The sequence below is a fragment of the Xenopus laevis genome, chromosome 5S (assembly GCF_017654675.1).
Source record: "Xenopus laevis strain J_2021 chromosome 5S, Xenopus_laevis_v10.1, whole genome shotgun sequence".
NCBI classification, from domain to species: Eukaryota; Metazoa; Chordata; class Amphibia; order Anura; family Pipidae; genus Xenopus; species Xenopus laevis.
The window spans coordinates 5,353,359-5,372,326 of NC_054380.1; the positions used below are offsets into that span (position 1 = coordinate 5,353,359).

General features: G+C 42.1%; 1 protein-coding gene across 2 annotated transcripts; it reads right to left on the minus strand.

The window, feature by feature from the left end:
- Positions 1 to 244: 244 nt before the first annotated feature.
- Positions 245 to 13,547, minus strand: btbd3.S (BTB (POZ) domain containing 3 S homeolog). 2 transcript variants are annotated; one of them, XM_018264520.2, is made up of 5 exons: positions 13,396 to 13,547; positions 5,502 to 5,760; positions 5,247 to 5,337; positions 3,953 to 4,071; positions 245 to 1,374 (listed from the first exon to the last, which is right to left on the minus strand). In XM_018264520.2, the coding sequence occupies exons 2-5, from the start codon at positions 5,642 to 5,644 to the stop codon at positions 342 to 344; spliced, it is 1,386 nt and encodes a 461-aa protein (XP_018120009.1). In that variant the 5' UTR covers positions 5,645 to 5,760; positions 13,396 to 13,547; the 3' UTR covers positions 245 to 341.
- Positions 13,548 to 18,968: the final 5,421 nt, after the last annotated feature.

Genomic DNA, 18,968 nt, shown 5'->3' on the forward strand with positions numbered 1-18,968 from the left:
CGGCTCTTAGTTACCAGGAGCGGCATTTTTGCCGCCCCTGGTAACCAGGGGGGTGCTGCCGCCTGAGGCGAGTGTCTGAACTCGCCTCATTGGTGGAGCGCCCCTGCTAAGAGTGACTTACCTAGGTAGTTTATTATTTAGGGCCCTATCGCTGGGTGCATATATCAAAATACATTAAGTTAAATATGTTTTAGGGTTAAAATTACATCTGCCTTTCATTTATCGGAAATCTATACTAGCAAAATAATCTGATTGAGCTCTTTATTGATAACATATACACATATATACAAACAGATGCTGTCCAGGCTCTATAAAGCAAGATATGTACGTAGGCTTTCAGATCAGGCATAGAAGATAAGTTCTGGGATCTGTCCACCTTGAACGCCTGTCCCATTGGTGCTGTCAGACGAGCACTGGAACTGTACAGTTACTTTCCCACATTGCACCTCCGTCATTCCCTCTTGTCCAAAGTAGCTGAGTTCATTACCATCCAGAACCACACTAGCTGTGTAAAAAGTATCTGGTTCAATTTGGACTGGGTATTCAAACCAAACTGGAAACGTATTGCTGGAGCCATCTGAGAAATATTTGCTTAAATTCTGTCCTAGTATCACCCCCTGGCGTTTCAGTTCAATTTTTGCGCTGTATTCGGTTGATCCACAACTGGAGCCATAAAGGCCAAAGCCTGCAATAAACACTCTTTTATCCACGGCAAACTGGATGCTGTCACAACGACCCCTGTAACGCCACTGGTTGCTACGGTAGGCACACGACTGGAATCGGTGGCATCTCAGTGGGACGAGACCCTTTCGGGGCTTGCTTACAAACTCTAAGTCCGGTTTCTTGGCAGCGGTATACCAGAGAAATATATCATTGGTCTCATTGACAGTCAGGACTCCGGACTGAGCTGCTCCATCTGCAAATTCATCGAGGGCCATAGTTGGAATGCGAATCAGGTAGAGCGCTTTGCCCAGAACCTTCCGCTTATTCTCTATTGTAGGAGGTAACTCTTGACGATGACATTCTGCTTCAGCCCAGTTAAGGGCGGCTTCAAAGACCACAATTTCTTTGGCATTTAAAGTCTCCCGATTAAGAATGCTTTCAAACGTCTGAAAGTCAATGTCGCAAAATCCTTCGCTTTTCAAAGCGAGTTCAGCCTGTGCCTCAATCACTTCCCAGCACCTTTGGGTCAGATCAGGCTCTTCAAACAAGCAGCTTTGAGAGAGAAGAACGCAAGCATTCTTTGCACTGAGGCTGGTCTCTAGGAAGTTAACGCATGCTCTGGCAAGATGGGGGACAATATATTTCTTGCCTGCATAAAGAGTCGCCAGAACTGTATCAGCAGCCAAATCTATTTCATCGCAATACATATATCTGAGAAGGAAAGATAAAACGACAGGTTTCAGAATTCTCTACAAGAGAAAAACATACAAAATTAAGGTGGTAGTTCACCTTTAGGAGAACTCAATGGGGCTCATTTATCAACACTGGGCAGTTACCTATAGCAACCTATCAGTGTTTAGCTTTTTAAAGCCAGCTGGAAGTAAAACAATGAATGCAACAATTTGATTGGTTGCCATGGGTTACTACTGCTCATGGGCAAATTTGCCCAGTGTTGATAAATGAGCCCCAGTGTGTTATAGACTGCCCTATTCTTAGCTTTTCAATTGGTCTTAATTATTTCCCTTTCTGTCCCAGTTTTCAAATGTGGGTCATCAACAAAAAACTAGTGCTCTGAGAGGCTACACATTATGACTGTCACTTTTTATTATTTATCTTTCTATTTAGAACCTCTATTATTCATCTTCCAGTCTGACATTCAAACCACTGTCTGGTTGCTACGGTAAACTATACCCTAGCAGCCAGACAGCTGCTGAATCAAAAGTTATATAAATCAAACTTTTTTACAAATATGGGATCTACATGGCTAGCTCCCATAGACTCCATTTTAATCCAAATTTTTATCTTATAGGGGGGCTCCTTTCCTAGCAGATGTTTTAGAGCTCACTCAAATAACCGATTCCAGTACAAACAAAATCTAACAAAAAACCTGCCTTTTGCACAAATCCTGCATGTAGAGAGACATGATGTCTGGTGAGATAGAGTGAACTCTTAATACATCTTCTAGGCAAAAGGAGCCCCCCTATAAGATATATTGGATCTAATTGTCCATGAATATCTGACACCCAACTGCTGAATGAAGAGAGAATGAAGAGAAACAGATGCTGAGAGAGGAATAGTGAAGATAAACTTGGTTATTTCAGAAACAGTACAGATCTATTAATTGATCGTATTTAGAAAACTAGAAATTTTCATTTTCCCAGATAGTTCCCCTTTAAGAAGCCGAATCCGAATTTGCATATGTGAATTAGGGGTGGGGTGGGAAATCACGTGACTTTTTGTCACAAAACAAGGAAGTAAAATTTTTCTCCCCATCCCACACGATTTGCATATCCAAATTAGGGTTCGGATTCGGTTTGTCTTTCACAAAGGATTCTGGGGTTCGGCCGAATCCAAAATAGTGGATTTGGTGCATCCCTAATTTTAAGCAATCCGCTAACTAAGGCCCAAATTCCCCTAGCAACCATGCATTGATTTGAATAAGAGACTGGCATATGAATAGGAGAGGGTCTGAATTGAAGGATCAGTAATAAAAATTAGCAATAACAATACATTTGTAGCCTTATATAGAGTATTTGTTTATTATAAGGGGTCAGCGACGCCCATTTGAAAGCTGCAAAGAGTCAGAAGAAAAAAGCTACAGGTATGGGACCCGTTATCCAGAATGCTCGGGACCCGGGGTATTCCGGATAACGGATCTTTCCGTAATTTGGGTCTTCATGCCTTAAGTCTACTAGAAATTCATTTAAACATTAAATAAACCCAATAGGCTGGTTTTGCTTCTAATGAGGATTAATTATATCTTAGTTGGGATCAAGTACAAGCGACTGTTTTATTATTACAGAGAAAAAGGAAATCAGTTTTATTATCAATTATTTGGATAAAATGGAGTCTATGGGAGACAGCCATTCTGTAATTCGGAGCTTTCTAGATATCGGGTTTCTGGATAAGGGATCCTATACCTGTATAAAAAATACCAATTGAAAAGTTGCTTAGAATTGGCCGTTCTATAACATAAAAAAAAGTCACCTTAAAGGTGAACCCCCCCTTTAATGGGGGGCATGTGCAAGAAACTCTGTCAGTCAAATACACAACCTAAAGCAATAAGTGATTGGTGCAGGACTGTAAAAGGGGCGGACTAATTGCAATTGATGATTTGCAGGCAGAACCATAGCAAAATATGCATCTTTTTCACTAATATTCACAGAGGACAAACAGAATTTTTTGAGTACATCAGGACAACATTTATATGTAAAATCTGGAAAAACATTACTTAAAATCAGGGAAATGCACCCATTGAAATGCATTATAAATTGGTGGGATCACAAATAAAAATGTAAAATCAGGTTAAAAAAAATCCGTAAAATTGAGGTTTCATTGTATTACATAATTCTCAAGTCATGCAATAATCATTTTGCAGCGAGAAGTCCCATTGGGCTGATATAGGGCATGAGAACAATATGCCGGATACAGGGCAGTTATTATTAATACTCTGCAGCCGTGGTTGCTAATTAACAGGATGAGGGTGGGAGTTCTCATTATCACCACTTCTATGCTTTTGTTGTGCTTAATATAAATGCATTTAAAGGCTAGGAAATGACAGCAGGATTTGGTGCATTTTTTAATGAAATACACAATGACCGATGTGGAGACAAGGACTATTCCCAGATGTATATGCTATTTATAACACTGTAATACATTTATTAACTGCCTCAAATCAGAAACAAAGCTAAAGTACTGCGGCCCATCTTATTTATGCTCCGTCTGTACCGTGGGTTTATAGAATGAAATGATTAAATCAGTTACGATATCATTGTGGGATAGTGCTTACTTCAGCATGGCAAGGAAGGCAGCGGGTTCAACATCTGGTATCCGGATTTCATCGTTGTCTTCGGCTAACTCTCCGTAAAACATCGCATGGAACACTGAGCTGCCAACAGCTAAAACATACTAAAAACAGAGAAAAAAAAATATTATGAAGAACTGCTTAAAGGGGTGGTTCACCTTCAGGTTCATTTTCAGTATTTTATAGAATGGCCAATTCTAAACAACTTTTCAATTGGTCTTCATTATTTTCTTATAGTTTATGAATGATATGCCTTCTTCTCCTGACTCTTTCTAGCTTTCAAAAGGGGGTCACTGACCCCCTATAAAGCTACACATTTTTATTACTCATTTTTCTGTCCCCACCCTCCCCTATTAATATTCCATATTCTCATTCAAATCAATGCCTGGTTGCTAGGATAATTTGGACCCTAGCAATCAGATTGCTGACACTGCAAACTAGAGAGCCGCTGAATACGAAGCTAAATAACTCAAAAACCCACAAATAAAAAATGATTGTCTTAGAATATCACTCCCTACATCATACTAAAAGTTAACTCAAAAGTGAACAACCCCTTTAATCTCCTAAAAAACTAATATACATTGAATAAGATTTTAACCACTCTCTATATACATGAAAATCAGGCTTTAGGGGATCCATTATCCAGAAGGTTCCAAATTACAGAAAGTCCATCTCCCATAGACCATTGTAATCAAATAATCCAATTTTTTAAAACTGATTTCCTTTTTCTGTGTAATAATAAAACAGTAACTTGTACTTGATCCAGACTAAGATATAATTAATCCTTATTGGAAGCAAAACCAGCCTATTGGGTTTATTTAATGATTACATGATTTTCTAGTAGACTCAAGGTGTGAAGATCCAAATTACAGAAAGACCCAGGTCCCAAGGATTCTGGATAATAGGTTCCATACCTGTACTAGTGTCTCATAACTGAACTGAAGGAGTTAAACCTGTCAGAGAATGGGCAGCCCACATGCAATACCTTGGCTTCAATTCCACGTGTCAGCATTTAATATATATTTGGGTTTATTTCATGTTTATATGATTTTCTAGTAGTCTTAAGGTGTGAAGATCCAAATTACAGAAAGACCCAGGTCCCAAGGATTCTGGATAATAGGTTCCATACCTGTACTAGTGTCTCATAACCGAACTGAAGGAGTTAAACCTGTCAAGAGAATGGGCAGCCCACATGCAATACCTCGGCTTCAATTCCACACGTGTCAGCATTAAATATATATTTGTGTGTTAAAATCCGAAAGGAAACGGCTGCTCTTACTTTGTGTCCTGGGATCCGCTGAGTTCCACCTGGTGGTCCCACCACAAAATGAACATCTGCCATCAAATCATTATTGAACATGACTGCATTTCTACAAAGCAAAAAGCAAATATTAAGCAGGACTCTTACACAGTCAGTAATAGCTGAACCAAACGAATATATAATAATAACTACGGGGCAACACTTCTGTCACTTTCAGACCTAACAAATCCGACAGTCAGTAAAAAAAAAAGAAGGTGTAAAAAGCCAACGTACCTCTCCCTGATGGTGCCATAGAGCCCTCGCCAGTGTGGGGACGGGATAGTGTTGTTGTTGTTGAGATTTTGCTGGTGATATTGTTGGATGGAATTTGGGTTGCCGTTAGCTGGTTTCTTATTTGGAAATATCTCAGCAGCCATCTTCTTTTTCTTTTTGGTCTTTAAAGTAATTATTTCATAGCAGACAGGAGGCAACTTGCTGCTGGTACTGGAATTTCCCTTTTTGGAGCCTTTTTTGGAGCGGTTCTTGACAGTTTCTGGAAGCATTAAAAAGAAAGTCAAACATTTCATGTTCTTCCCTCGTGCATCGACCATCAGTGTGTTGGTTTATGCAGGGCAGCAGCTCAAGCAGAATAAGAATATTTTAAATTAACTTAACAAAAGGAGCAGCTTCTGCAGGCGGCCAAGGTGACCCTCTCTTGAATCGCTCAGAAGCAACAAAGTGATTTCAAGTTTGATCCATCACTTGACGTGATAAATGTATTCCACGCATGTCTCCAGCTGTGCCGGCTTTCAGTATCCCTGTGGGTTCAACGCTGCCGAATCACCTATTCTACTCTGCAAGGATCCCAGCATTTATCTGCCTGCATGACTTATTCAGGAGAAGGTTAACAAGATGCGATGCTGCTTTAAGCAGAGTCTGTTGGCTCACTCAAGTCGTGTGCCGAGTGCTTCTGAAAGGAGTCGAGATTGCAGCCTTGCAGTCAATAGATTCAAGCCAATCGCTGGAGTCATGAAGAACGATTGGCCCAGGCAGATTGTTTGGAATATATACACACAAGTCAGTTTACCGGGGTGGGGGGATACACTGGAAACTCATCTTTTATATGAGGCAATTTGGAAGAGAAATGCATAGACTTTATGCTTCTCACACTGGCTAAATGAAAGGTGGCAGATACAAGGTTAAATGTCATTAAGGCATATGAGAAATTAAATCTGTGTGTTCTAATATATTAATATATATATTTGTGCTTTGGCTGGGGCAGGTCTCTGGTAACAAAGAATGGGAATTACACAGATATAATGCAAGGAAAGGATATAATGCAAGGAAAGGATTTAATGCAAGGAAAGGATTTAATGCAAGGAAAGGATTTAATGCAAGGAAAGGATTTAATGCAAGGAAAGGATTTAATGCAAGGAAAGGATTTAATGCAAGGAAAGGATTTAATGCAAGGAAAGGATTTAATGCAAGGAAAGGATTTAATGCAAGGAAAGGATTTAATGCAAGGAAAGGATTTAATGCAAGGAAAGGATTTAATGCAAGCAAACGATATAATGCAAGCAAACGATATAATGCAAGCAAACGATATAATGCAAGCAAACGATATAATGCAAGCAAACGATATAATGCAAGCAAACGATATAATGCAAGCAAACGATATAATGCAAGGAAACGATATAATGCAAGGAAACAAACAATATAATGCAATGAAACAATATAATGCAATGAAACTGAACACTTTCTGTGCTAGATTCTTGGGGATGAGGTCACTGCATTTAATTTAATCATTCTATTCCCAGCTAACGTAATGGGCTCTGACAGCAGTTCCAAATTACTAAACTGTGTTAATTACGCCAAGAGCTATGGCAGGCACGCTTCCCCTTGCTAGAGGATAACCACCAGTAACTAGGTAGAAAAGACATTATACAAACAGAATTATTTTGCTTTGAACCCTGGCTCAGAATAGGAAAGATAGCAAAATAGTCAACAGGCTCAGTTAGAGTAACTGATTTTAATAGAAAAACAAAAGAAAGTCCAATGTTTCTATCAAATCATAGTGTTCTTCCTCAGGGGAAAAAGCGAACAAGAGTGTAAGCAATGCAAACCCTTAAAGGAGAAGGAAAGCTAATGAAGCAGTTTATTGCGAATAGATTAGCCACAATAGTGCAAGCTATAACACTATATTTATTCTGCAGAATGCTTTACCATACCTAAGTAACAGCTCTAGAAGTTCTCTGTTTGTTTAGGATAGCAGCTGCCATATTAGCTTGGTGTGACATCACTTCCTGCCCGAGTCTCTCCCTGCTCACTCCTATCTCTGGGCTCAGATTACAGCAGGGAGGGGAGAGGGAGAGAGGAACAAACTGAGCATGCTCAAGCCCTAGCCCTGGAGGTTTAAGCTGAAAACAGGAAGTCTGATACAGAAGCCCATGAGTACACAATAGAAGGAAAGAAATGTGGTGTTTCTTTTGACAGAGGACTCAGAGCAACATTACTTTGAGGGTTTACTGGTGTATTTATAAAGACCTTTCCAATAAAGCTTACTTAGTTTTAGCCTTTCCTTCTCCTTTAAGAACCCTCCCCCTGTGCAAAACATGGCACCAAAAATAGGAATCCAATTAATTACCATAGAAACCCAAATTGGGAGTACAAAAAAACTAAAGAAAACCAGCCTAACAAAAAACAGTAAAAGCAAATAAAATGAAAGCAAGCGATAACTGTAGATGCAGCAAGTTATGGAAAATCGTTCAAGTCCAGCTGCTGTTGTTGGATTATTCATAGCATAATACAAAGAAACAAAGTAGTTAATGCAGTTCCTTGGGCATTACCAAAGACCCAAGTGAGGCATATAGAATTAACTAGATATTACATAGCAGGTTGAGGGTTGTTGCTCAGGCACTGGGTCCAAAAATGGCAAAAAATTAATAAACAAGATAAGGCAGAAGGTTCTTATCCAGAACCAAAACTGAACGCAGTTTCAAAAGTGCTAAAATATCAAGAATGCCCAGAGTGGACTGAACCAGCCGAATAAAAGTGACAGAACAGTGTGAGGTTCTGAGATTAGAGGCCCCTTATCACATATAGCTAAGGATAGTGCAAGAAACACATATCAAGGAATGAAGTAACAAACATTGTAGCCACTAGGGGTCAGACTTCCTAAACTCAACGAAAGGAAAGGGATTGGATGAACTATAAGTATGGATGCACCGAATCCAGGATTCCGTTCGGGATTCGGCCGAATCCTTCTGCCCAGCTGAACCGAATCCTAATTTGCATATGCAAAATAGGGGCAGAATGGAAATCGTGTGACTTTTGTTGCAAAACAATCTTTGTCTTAAAACAATTTATGCAAATTAGGATTCAGTTCGGTATTGGGACAAATCTTTCGCAAAGGATTCGGCCGAATCCAAAATAGTGAATTTAATGCATCTCTCTCTCTCTCTCTCTCTCTCTCTCTCGAGAGAGAGAGAGAGAGAGAGAGAGAGAGAGAGTTATAGATGCACTAAATCCACTATTTTGGATTCGGCCGAAACACTACTTTTAAGCACAATTCTTCTATATCTAAATGAGTATAACGCACTGGTACATTCTTATTTATTTATTTTTTTTACACTAAATGTCTCTTTTAAGACTAAAGACAACAGAGGCGGAGGAATAGCATCACCCCCTGCCAAAAGTCCCATTAATCAAACGCTGCTCCTCAGATAAATATTTTAGAGTATAGAGTATAGTATTGAAACTGCTGCAGTCACTGGATCTGATTCAATATGGATAACAAGCCTATCCTAGTTTATTGAAGGCACATCTTCCTATTTGATGTTACACTGATTATAATAAACCAAATATTCTCAAGGGTTATACTGTATTTGCTACCTTTCCCCCCCCCCCCCCGACAATCTCTGGGGGGGAGGTCATGGTGTGACAGGGAGGGACTGTGATATGCAGGGGCGTAACTATGACATCAGGGGCGGGGCTATGACATGGCGATCGGGAATTGATCATTCCCTGCATCATCTCAGGAAATTTTGCCCGGTTTTCCTAATTTGGAAAACCAGGCAGACCGTTTTGACCCGAACATACGGAACGCATTTTAGGACATCCTGCTGCGAAATACCTTTGTTCCTGCGATGTCCTATGCCTTCGGAATGGCGCATCGGTTGCTTTTACCGTCACTCATCATCCAAATCTGCAGTCACACCTCCGTCCTCTACCCTCCCTTCTCAGCCGTCAGTAATACGAACTCCGACCTCAGCCTTTCACCCTCAGTCTTCTGCCCTCAGCCCTTATTCCCTCAGTCCTCTTCCCTCAGTCCTCTTCCCTCAGTCCTCTTCCCTCAGTCCTCTTCCCTCAGTCCTCTTCCTTCCGCCCTCGCTCACCACTTAAGAAACTGATGGATAAGACTGTCAGCTGAAAAGAGAGATCTGAGGGGGGGGGGGGGAGTGCTGAGCAGCGAGGGAGGAGGGAACAGGGCAGAAGGAAGAGGACTAAAAGGAAGAGGACTGAGGGCGGAAGGCTGAGGTCGGAGTTCGTATGACTGACGGCTGAGAAGGGAGGGTAGAGGACGGAGGTGTGACTGCAGATTTGGACGATGAGTGACAGTAAAAGCAACCGATGCGCCATTCCAAAGGCAGAGGACATCGCAGGAAGAGATGTATTTCGCAGCAGGATGTCCTAAAATGCGTTCCGTACAAACAGCTCTTCAAAATACTGGGCTGTCCGGGTCGAAACTGAACAGGTGGCAACCCTAGCAGTAATACATATAAAAAAAAGGACCTGTGCTGTCATTAATATTTGACAAGGGAGTTCCCCAGATGAGGCAAGCAGTATGGCAACTATCGCATATCTACTAATGCAACTCTGATAAAAGAGAATGTACAGTTAAATGTTCTATACATACAATTACAGATGCTGGGATACACGACAGTCTAATTATAGAAGAATAATGGGGTATATTTCTGATTTCCAGCTGCACAATATCCAGGAAATACTCCCACACACAAACCATAAAACCGACTTCATTCACTCACAATTTCTCACTGTTTTTTCCATTAAAAACATCAATAACAAGCAACTGAAAGCATTAAACTGGGCAAAAAAGACAATAACAGAGTGGCTGAACATTGAATGATAAAATGATGGCAGCAATAAAGGTATGGGATCCCTTATCCAGAAAGCAATAAGCTAAAAAGCTCAGAATTATGGAAAGGCCATCTCCCACAACCACATCATTCTAATAAAAATATTTCCCTTTTATTTGTAATGCTGAAACAGTACATTGTACATCATGGTAACTAAACTGAATAAACCCATATTGGAGGCAAAACAATCACGTTGGGTTTCTTTTATGTTTAAATGATTTTCAGCAGACTTAAAGGGATACTGTCATCTTTCAAAATTCAGACTTCTGCACTGAAAGCCGTTTTTTCAAAAGTGCAAACAGATTGTTTTATATTTAATTTTGAAATCTGACATGGGGCATATTGTCCGTTTCCCAGATGTCCCCAGTCAGGTGACTTTTGCTCTAATAAACTTCAGTCACTTTTTACTGCTGCACTGCAACTTGACACCAATATTACAACTACACTTGTTGGGTTAGGAATTAAAGTTTATATGGAAGAGTGAATTATTTGCAGTGTAAATTAGAAATAAAAACTACACCATAAAAATCATGACAGAATCCATTTAAGGTATGAAGATGCAAATTATGGAATATCCCTTATCCAAAAAAAGTGCACCGGCCAGGAGTTATACCAGTGAGCACCACGGAGCGATCCTCTTCCGGCTTCTTCTTTCTTCGCGTGGCTGCGCATGCGCATTAGAGTGAACAGCCAAAACTTTAACTGAAAAGTAGCCTTTTTCATTCTACTGCCCATGCGTCTGCCCCGGGAAATAGAAGAAAAGAAGAAAGAAGAAGCTGGAAGACGGTCGCTCCGTGGTGCTCACTGGTATAATCCTGGCCCGGTGCAGTTTTCTGCTGATAGGAGCACCTGCCTGGGGTTTCAGGTAAGTCAATACATTCACTTGGGGGTGCCTAACATTTGGCACCCCCAAGTGCTAAACGACTTTCCTTCTCCTTTAAAGGGCACTTGTTTGGTAAAAATGTTATCCCCATTCAAAGGTGCGGGCTAATAAAACCCTGCATTCCAGTTGGGGATAACAGTAGTTTTTTTTTTTTTTAAATGCCCCCCGTCAACCCTAGGCTACCGGCACCAGGTGTGAGCAGCCATGTCTGGTCACTCACATGCGCATAATGAAAAGCTGCCCCGAATTGTCCGTTATGCGCATGCACCGGGAGCTCCCTCTGAGGGTAGCCTAGCGCTGGTGGAGGTAGGGTTGCCACCTTTTCTGGAAAAAAATACCGTCCTTCCTATTTATTTATCTTTTTTCCCTATTAATAACATTGGGATCATTGACCTTCCTATATATTTATCTTTATTCCCTATTAATAACATCTGACCTTCCTATATATTTATCTTTATATTTATTCCCTATTAATAACATTGGGATCAACCATCATTTTTTCTGGCCAGATAACCCTAGGCGGGGGGCATTTTTTTTTTTTTTTTAAAACTACTGTCCCCAACAGGAATGCAGCCCTCACCTTTGGTTATGGATAAAATTTTTACCCATCAGGTAAAAAATTTTTTTTTAAGGGAAAACTTGTTTTTTTCAAAACACATCAGTTAATAGTGCTGCTCCAGCAGAATTCTGCACTGAAATCCATTTCTCAAAAGAGCAAACAGATTTTTTTATATATAATTTTGAAATCTGACACGGGGCTAGACATATTGTCAGTTTCCCAGCTGCCCCCAGTTATGTGACTTGTGCTCTGATAAACTTCAGTCACTCTTTACTGCTGTACTGCAAGTTGGAGTGATATCACCCCATCCCAGCAGCCAAACAACAGAACAATGGGAAGGTAACCAGATAGCACCTCCCTAACACAAGATAACAGCTGCCTGGTAGATCTAAATACAACACTCAATACTAAAATCCAGGTCTCACTGAGACACATTCAGTTACATTGAGTAGGAGAAATAACAGCCTGCAGAAAGCATGGGGAAATCTGACATGGGGGCTAGAAATATTGTCAGTTTCCCAGCTGCCCCAGACAGGTGACTTGTGACTACACTTTAGGATGGAACTGCTTTCTGCAGGCTGTTATTTCTCCTACTCAATGTAACTGAATGTGTCTCAGTGAGACCTGGATTTTAGTATTGAGTGTTGTATTTAGATCTACCAGGCAGCTGTTATCTTGTGTTAGGGAGCTGCTATCTGGTTACCTTCCCATTGTTCTTTTGTTTGGCTGCTGGGGGGGAAAGGGAGGGGGTGATATCACTCCAACTTGCAGTACAGCAGTAAAGAGTGATTGAAGTTTATCAGAGCACAAGTCACATAACTGGGGGCAGCTGGGAAACTGACAATATGTCTAGCCCCGTGTCAGATTTCAAAATTATATATAAAAATATCTGTTTGCTCTTTTGAGAAACAGATTTCAGTGCAGAATTCTGCTGGAGCAGCACTATTAACTGATGTGTTTTGAAAAAAAACAAACATGTTTTCCCATGATAACATACTGGCCTTCCTATATATTGATGTTTATTCCCTATTAATAACATTGGGATCAAGCAGCATTTTTAGCATCCAGGTGACAACCCTAAGTAGAACCCCCATTTTACGTTTCTCAGGGGACCAAAATAAATGGTGTAAAATCCAGTTAAAAGTAACATCAGGGGAATGTATTATACATTATATACAGGTAAAAGGTAATGAGGGAAAACTTAAAACCAGGGGATGTAAAATTAAGGTTCCAGTGTATTTGCACCTGGAGGAGAGGCAGTAACCAATGGCAACCAATCCAGCTTCCGCTTTCCTGGTACTTCCCACACAGCTGACTACAAACTGCTTATTTGTTAGGGGCTATTTGCCCAGCGTTAAGTAGGCCCAATGATCGCCATTAGCCCCCGCACACGGTAACTGGGATCATGTGTTGCTCGAGCAACAGGAAACATCCACTTCCATAGGACACAATGCGTTCATTTCCGGTATCCTGTGGGAATAGGGGGAAGATGTCCCATCCTGTACCCCGTGTATGTGCGCGCACGTATGATACATATGAACAGAAAGCACAATATAAACCGCAGGCGCCACATTGCTCCCCCATTCCTACCTGCTGCTAACAATACTCCCGTCTCTTTGTGTCACCGGCGAAGGTAGATGGAGATTTAAACAGGACGCCGGCGATTGGCCGAGAAGTCTGGTCATGTGACCTCATTTCCCCGCTGCAGCATGGGCATTGTAGTTTAGAGTTACATCACGATGCTGCTGTTCTATTGGAGGACGGACTACAACTCCCGAAACACCAGTGAGCAGCGTCTCACTGCCCCTCCCCCTGTTGGCTGAGTTTTACACAGCAGTTCTCTTTAGTCAGGGCTCTCTTCTTTTTCTTATTGGATTTCACTGACTCGTGATTTCAAAACTAAGTACCAGGGGGACTAAACCCCAAAAATATGGCTTACCATCAAGTAAGAGTTTCTGGTTCAGAATGACTGAATTCACGAGCTGCAGCGTGTAGTAGAACTATAAGTGTCAGTCACAAACATCACTTCATACATTGCACAGTAAATACCTCCCAACATTTTGCAATTAAAAAGAGGGGCCAAAAAAAAGTTGACCACGCCCCTTTGTGTGGCCACACCCCCTAATTACCATGTTCATTTTACAAAATTTCGCAGGTTATGAAAGTTTGAACATATTTCTGTGTTTTATTTCATTATTACAGTTTTGCTAATGAAGGTGAATTGCCCTTTAAGCTGTGAGTCTAAGGGACCCCTATCTAAATTGTTACAATTACTTATTTACTTATCTCAAAATTGTTATAAAAGTATCTTAGTTGCACCTGTTAGCTGTTTTGGACTCACTGCCAACAGCCAATTAAGTTAGAAACTTTGTATCTTTTTCTGGCTGTTCAGTGCAGAGAAAGTCGGGACTTTGCAGTACAAACGAGGGACTGCAGGTTGAGCTGTCAAAAGAGGGACTGTCCCTCTAAAAACGGGACAGTTGGGAGGTATGCAGAATATTCTATAAGTAAGTGACATATTTTGCTAAATGCTTGGGGCCTGGGGCTTTCCAGATCGGTCTGAAAGTTGCTTAAACCAGAAACAAACCTGTACTAGAAAAAACCCTACCCTGTGTACACCAACCTCCCTCCGTTTCCATTTCGGAAATTTTCCAAAATGTGCATGCGCCCATACTCTGCCCATACTCCGCTCAGATACTGAAGAAGACCGAAAAAAGAAGATGGCACCCGTGAACTCCTGAGGCCAGATCTGCACGGAGGGGTAAGTAAAAAATTAGGGGCATTTGCCCAGGGGGGGGGCTGTTAGGCTGTGGGGGAGAAGGAAGGTTTCTGGGGGGGTAAGCGTTTTTTCTAGTACCGGTTTGTTTGGGGTTGTTCACTTTTGTATTAACTTTTAGTATGATATAGAGAGTGATATTCTGAGACAAGTTGCATCTGTTTTTTATTTGTGGGTTTTTGAGTTATTTAGAAGCAAATTAAAAATTAATTGAAATTTAAGACCAATTGAAAAGTCTGAGCCATTCTACAATATACTAAAAGTTAACATAATGGTGACCCAACCCTTTAAGTTTGCTAATTTTGCATGAAATAAAGCCAATAGGATAGTTTTTCTGCAAATATTGATTTACAAAATTACTTGTAGGCAGCACCAAATAGGGCTGTATGCTTATGTAGGGGTCTGGTAAATAAGCCACCCCTAATAATATTGGCAGGTAAATCCCCAGTGGTATAGACGCCTAAATGGCTCCTAACATTAGACCTATTTCATTATTCTGCCTTCTGCTATGCCCCTGCTGTTCAAACAGTGACCAGTAGATTGCACTGTTCTAAAGTATAAAACCCTTTGTGGCCATGTGCTCAGGGTCCATTTTGTGTAAGCCCTGGCCTGAGCAGGCAGGCAGAGCTCCAGTGGAACCTAGACAGGTCAGGTCTAGAAAGGATAGGCTACTCACCTTAAGAGGTCACTCTAGGGGTGACAGATAGACAGGTTATTTAGCTGAGAAGCTCAAGGCTCCGACAAGGAGAGTCAGAGAGATGAAGATCCCTGGTACTAATTGCCCAGAAGTAGGGACTATGTGCACAGACTTAGGGATGTAGAATTCCCCTGGGTTCCACTTAGGGAAAAGGCTAAAAACTGGGTGTACCTTCATTGCTGCTGTGCATGTTCTCTTCCCTGAGGGGATTAACACTGACCAAAGGTGCTGTGAGTATATGCCTATCCACTGTTGCTGTATGATCCTGCTTGCTCTTATGTACTCCATTGAGGCTTGTTTTTCAGTAAATATGTTCATTGGTTAAGTTATAAGAACCGCTGGCGCCAAATTATTGCACCCTGCATAAAGTTACAGTTGCACTACAGCCTGCCTCCACATAGTTTGCAAAAGCTTACTCGCTAAGATTTAAGGTCTCATCCGGAGCACAGTATTGGGAGGGGAGCTCATAGTAGAGAATGGTGCACTAAATTTACTATAGTGCTACATTTTGGTGCCCAACGTGGGGCCTTTATGGGGTAAAACTCTAATTCCTGGCCATTATGTCTGTTCCCCAGATTTAAAGGGTACAGAACCAAGGCCCAAGCCCCTTCAGAAATTCAGGACACTGGCCGGTTTCAGGTGGAGAATGAGCTTCCTATGATGGTGAGGGACCCCCTATGGTTTACCCCCATGGAATTCCTGACGGGTGCCCCTGTGTTTACTCAAGCCTGCCAAATCAGCCCCCCATAAAGCAGGAGAACGCTGAAGTTGTGATAGTCTGTACCCCAGGACTGGAGCGTACAGGATTAACTGAATTCATTGATTAATTAGAGGTCCCCGCCGCTGAGCTACCCTGTGAGCCTCAGCACCCAGTAACACTATTAAACGAAGAGAGAGCACTCCTAACAGCGTAATTCCCCTCTCCCCAGCTGATGATGGAGAAGAGGGTTGTGTAGTGAACCTGCCCCAGGAAGCACCTGAGGCAAGTGTTAATGTGCCCCAAGTGGATTCAAGTGTTTTTCTGATGGAGGATGAAATGTGTGCATTGACTGTATTAAACTCTTCTGCTGCAGAAGCTCCGAGCATCAGCCCAGTGCAGGAAAATTACCCTGCTGAAACTGTTCCACCAGGGGGAGCCCAAGGAGGAGTTGCTGCCGGCGCAAAACCCGTGCCAGAGGATACCGCGAGACCCGCGATGGAATGCCCTGACCTGGGTGAGATCACGGCCGCCATTTTGAGGGTAGTGGTGACCATTTTGAAGGTGGACGTGTGCAAGGAAAAGTTGGCGGAGTTGGCTGCGGAGCTTGCCATTAGAGAGGTTATGGAAAAAGTGCTGTGTCTCCCTGCACCAGCAGAGCCAGAGAGACATTATGTCTGGCAAGGGACCTTTGCTTCCAGCTAGAGGGGCCCGATGACAGTATTTTGTGGCCTTAGTGAGATGGAGACACCTAAGGCCTTGGGGATCTGGATCAAGCCTGTTAGCAATGCAGAGCCCAACTGTGGATGGGACCCTTTCTCCGTGCCGATCAGCTCCGATTGGAGAGAGAGACGGTCAAAGGAGTGGTGAGTGGAACGCGAGCCCTAGTGTACTGGCTCCGGGGGTGTCAGTGGCTGCGGCCCCTGCACCTGAGCTTATCCCGGTTAGTGTGAAACCAGGTAAGTCCCCAGTGACATCACTGCACATGTTCACAGGCCCCTCCCAAATGTTCACTGCGCATGTGCACGGGCAACTTACAGACAGGGAATTTCTTTAAAATGGGGGAATGCCTTTGAGCAAAAAATGGTGTCCAAAAACATTTAACTCCAGTTGATAAGTCTGTTACTGGCTTTTAGATGTTATTTTGTTTGTTTGTAAATACAAACCATTTGATTTGATTTGTAGTATTTCACTTTGCCTTTAAGAACCAAATGCACAAGGTTTTTTCCAGCTCTCACAAGCTTTGTAAGCTGACCTTGTAGAAATAGTAACTTTCTGTTATTCTACATCAGTATTGCCAAAGGGAGGTGCACATTCTGTGAATGAAACAAGTAAGTTATTCATTGTGATGATAAAGCACCTGTGGGTCCTATCGTGAGTGACTCATACTCCCCTTAGACTTGTCATCACATTCCCATGAGAAGCCTCACCTCCCTTTTTTGTGTGTTTTATAAAGAAACCTTTATAGCCTTAGCCTTGGTCAATACAGTACTAAGTTGAAAGTGATTGCGTTTGTTTTTGCTCCCATCACATGTGTCAACAATTGACCTCTCTCTATCGCGAATATGAAAAGTTAATACAAACTTCAGCATACTGAAATAAGAAACTTTCTAAATATAATCAATTACAAATTACTGTCATTGGTAATTGGAAAAAAAATAAATAACTGAACTGAAAAAAAGTTTTGGAAGGTGAACAACCCCTTTAAGCAGACTAATGATGTGCAGGCCGACCCGATACTCGCACATTTGGGCCGACCTTGCACTCCTCTTCTCGGGTGCGGGTTGAGCTCTTCTCCTGCTCCCACGTTGCAGTTCCGTTTCTCGGGTTTTTCTTTTATAGACGTGGCGCCTGCTCGCCCCACCCCTTTTGTGACATCATTGGCGGGACAGGGCGGATCTATAAAAGGATGCCAGTGGGCGGGTGCGGGTGGAGGGAGGACAGGCTTCGGGCACAGGCCCGGATTTGCGGCAAGGCCGCATAGGCCCGGGCCTAGGGCGGCAAAAAATAGGGGCGGCATGCCGCCCAGCCGCATTATGGGGACGTTCGCGTCCCCGTTCAACTACACCAGCTGCGCCGGCGTTTTTCGCCAGCGCGCTGGGAAGGCGGGTGCTAGGACCGTGCGGCCGCCTGGTCGGACCACGCAGCCTAGGGGCACCCAGAAATGAAATCCGGCGATGTTCGGGCAGGATTGGGTCGGGAAAAACCCGACCCACACATCACTGAAGCAGACTCCCTGCAGTAAATCATTTCCAATGAAGCAGTACATGTAGAATGACTAGTACTAGAGTATTGCTAGCTTTATATATATATTTTTTGTAGAGCAGAGTTGCCAGGTCTGATTTTCAAAACCTTTTCCACCATTTTCAAAAAGTCTAAAAAAATAAATGAATATATGTGAAAATTCTAATTTTTTCCATGAAGCAAAATGGGACAGATTCACCTGCTACCAGGGGCGTAACTAAAGAGGGGGACCCAGGAGGTATAGGGGTCCCATAAGACCCTAATACATATACAATTTCATTAAATATTAGTAAAACAGCTCAACCTCTAGACATTTTGGTGGCCAGAAGATTTTTGCCACAAAATTGTCTGAAATTGAGGAAAGTCCCTGGGAAACGTGAGAATGCTTAGGGCAGAATTACAATCTATACAAAGTCAGAGGTAAAGTGCCACACTCACACAACTCACTGTTTGCAGTCTCGGGTGCAAGCTGAACTCCTCTCTGCACAGGTTCTCTACACGTTTACAAACCAGCCAAAAGTACAAAAAGTAGCCCAAATCCGTACCTTGGCTAGTTTGTACTTTTAAAACCAACCTGGGCTTTAAATTAGTAGCCCAATTTAGCTGGAAAACCGCCAACCTGGCACCCCTGCTCTGCACTTAGCATGCTATTATTATTAGCATTATTATATTAGATTGTAAACTGCACCGGGGACGTGAATCATGTATAATCTCTGTAAAGCATGGCAGAAATGTGTTGGAGCTATAGA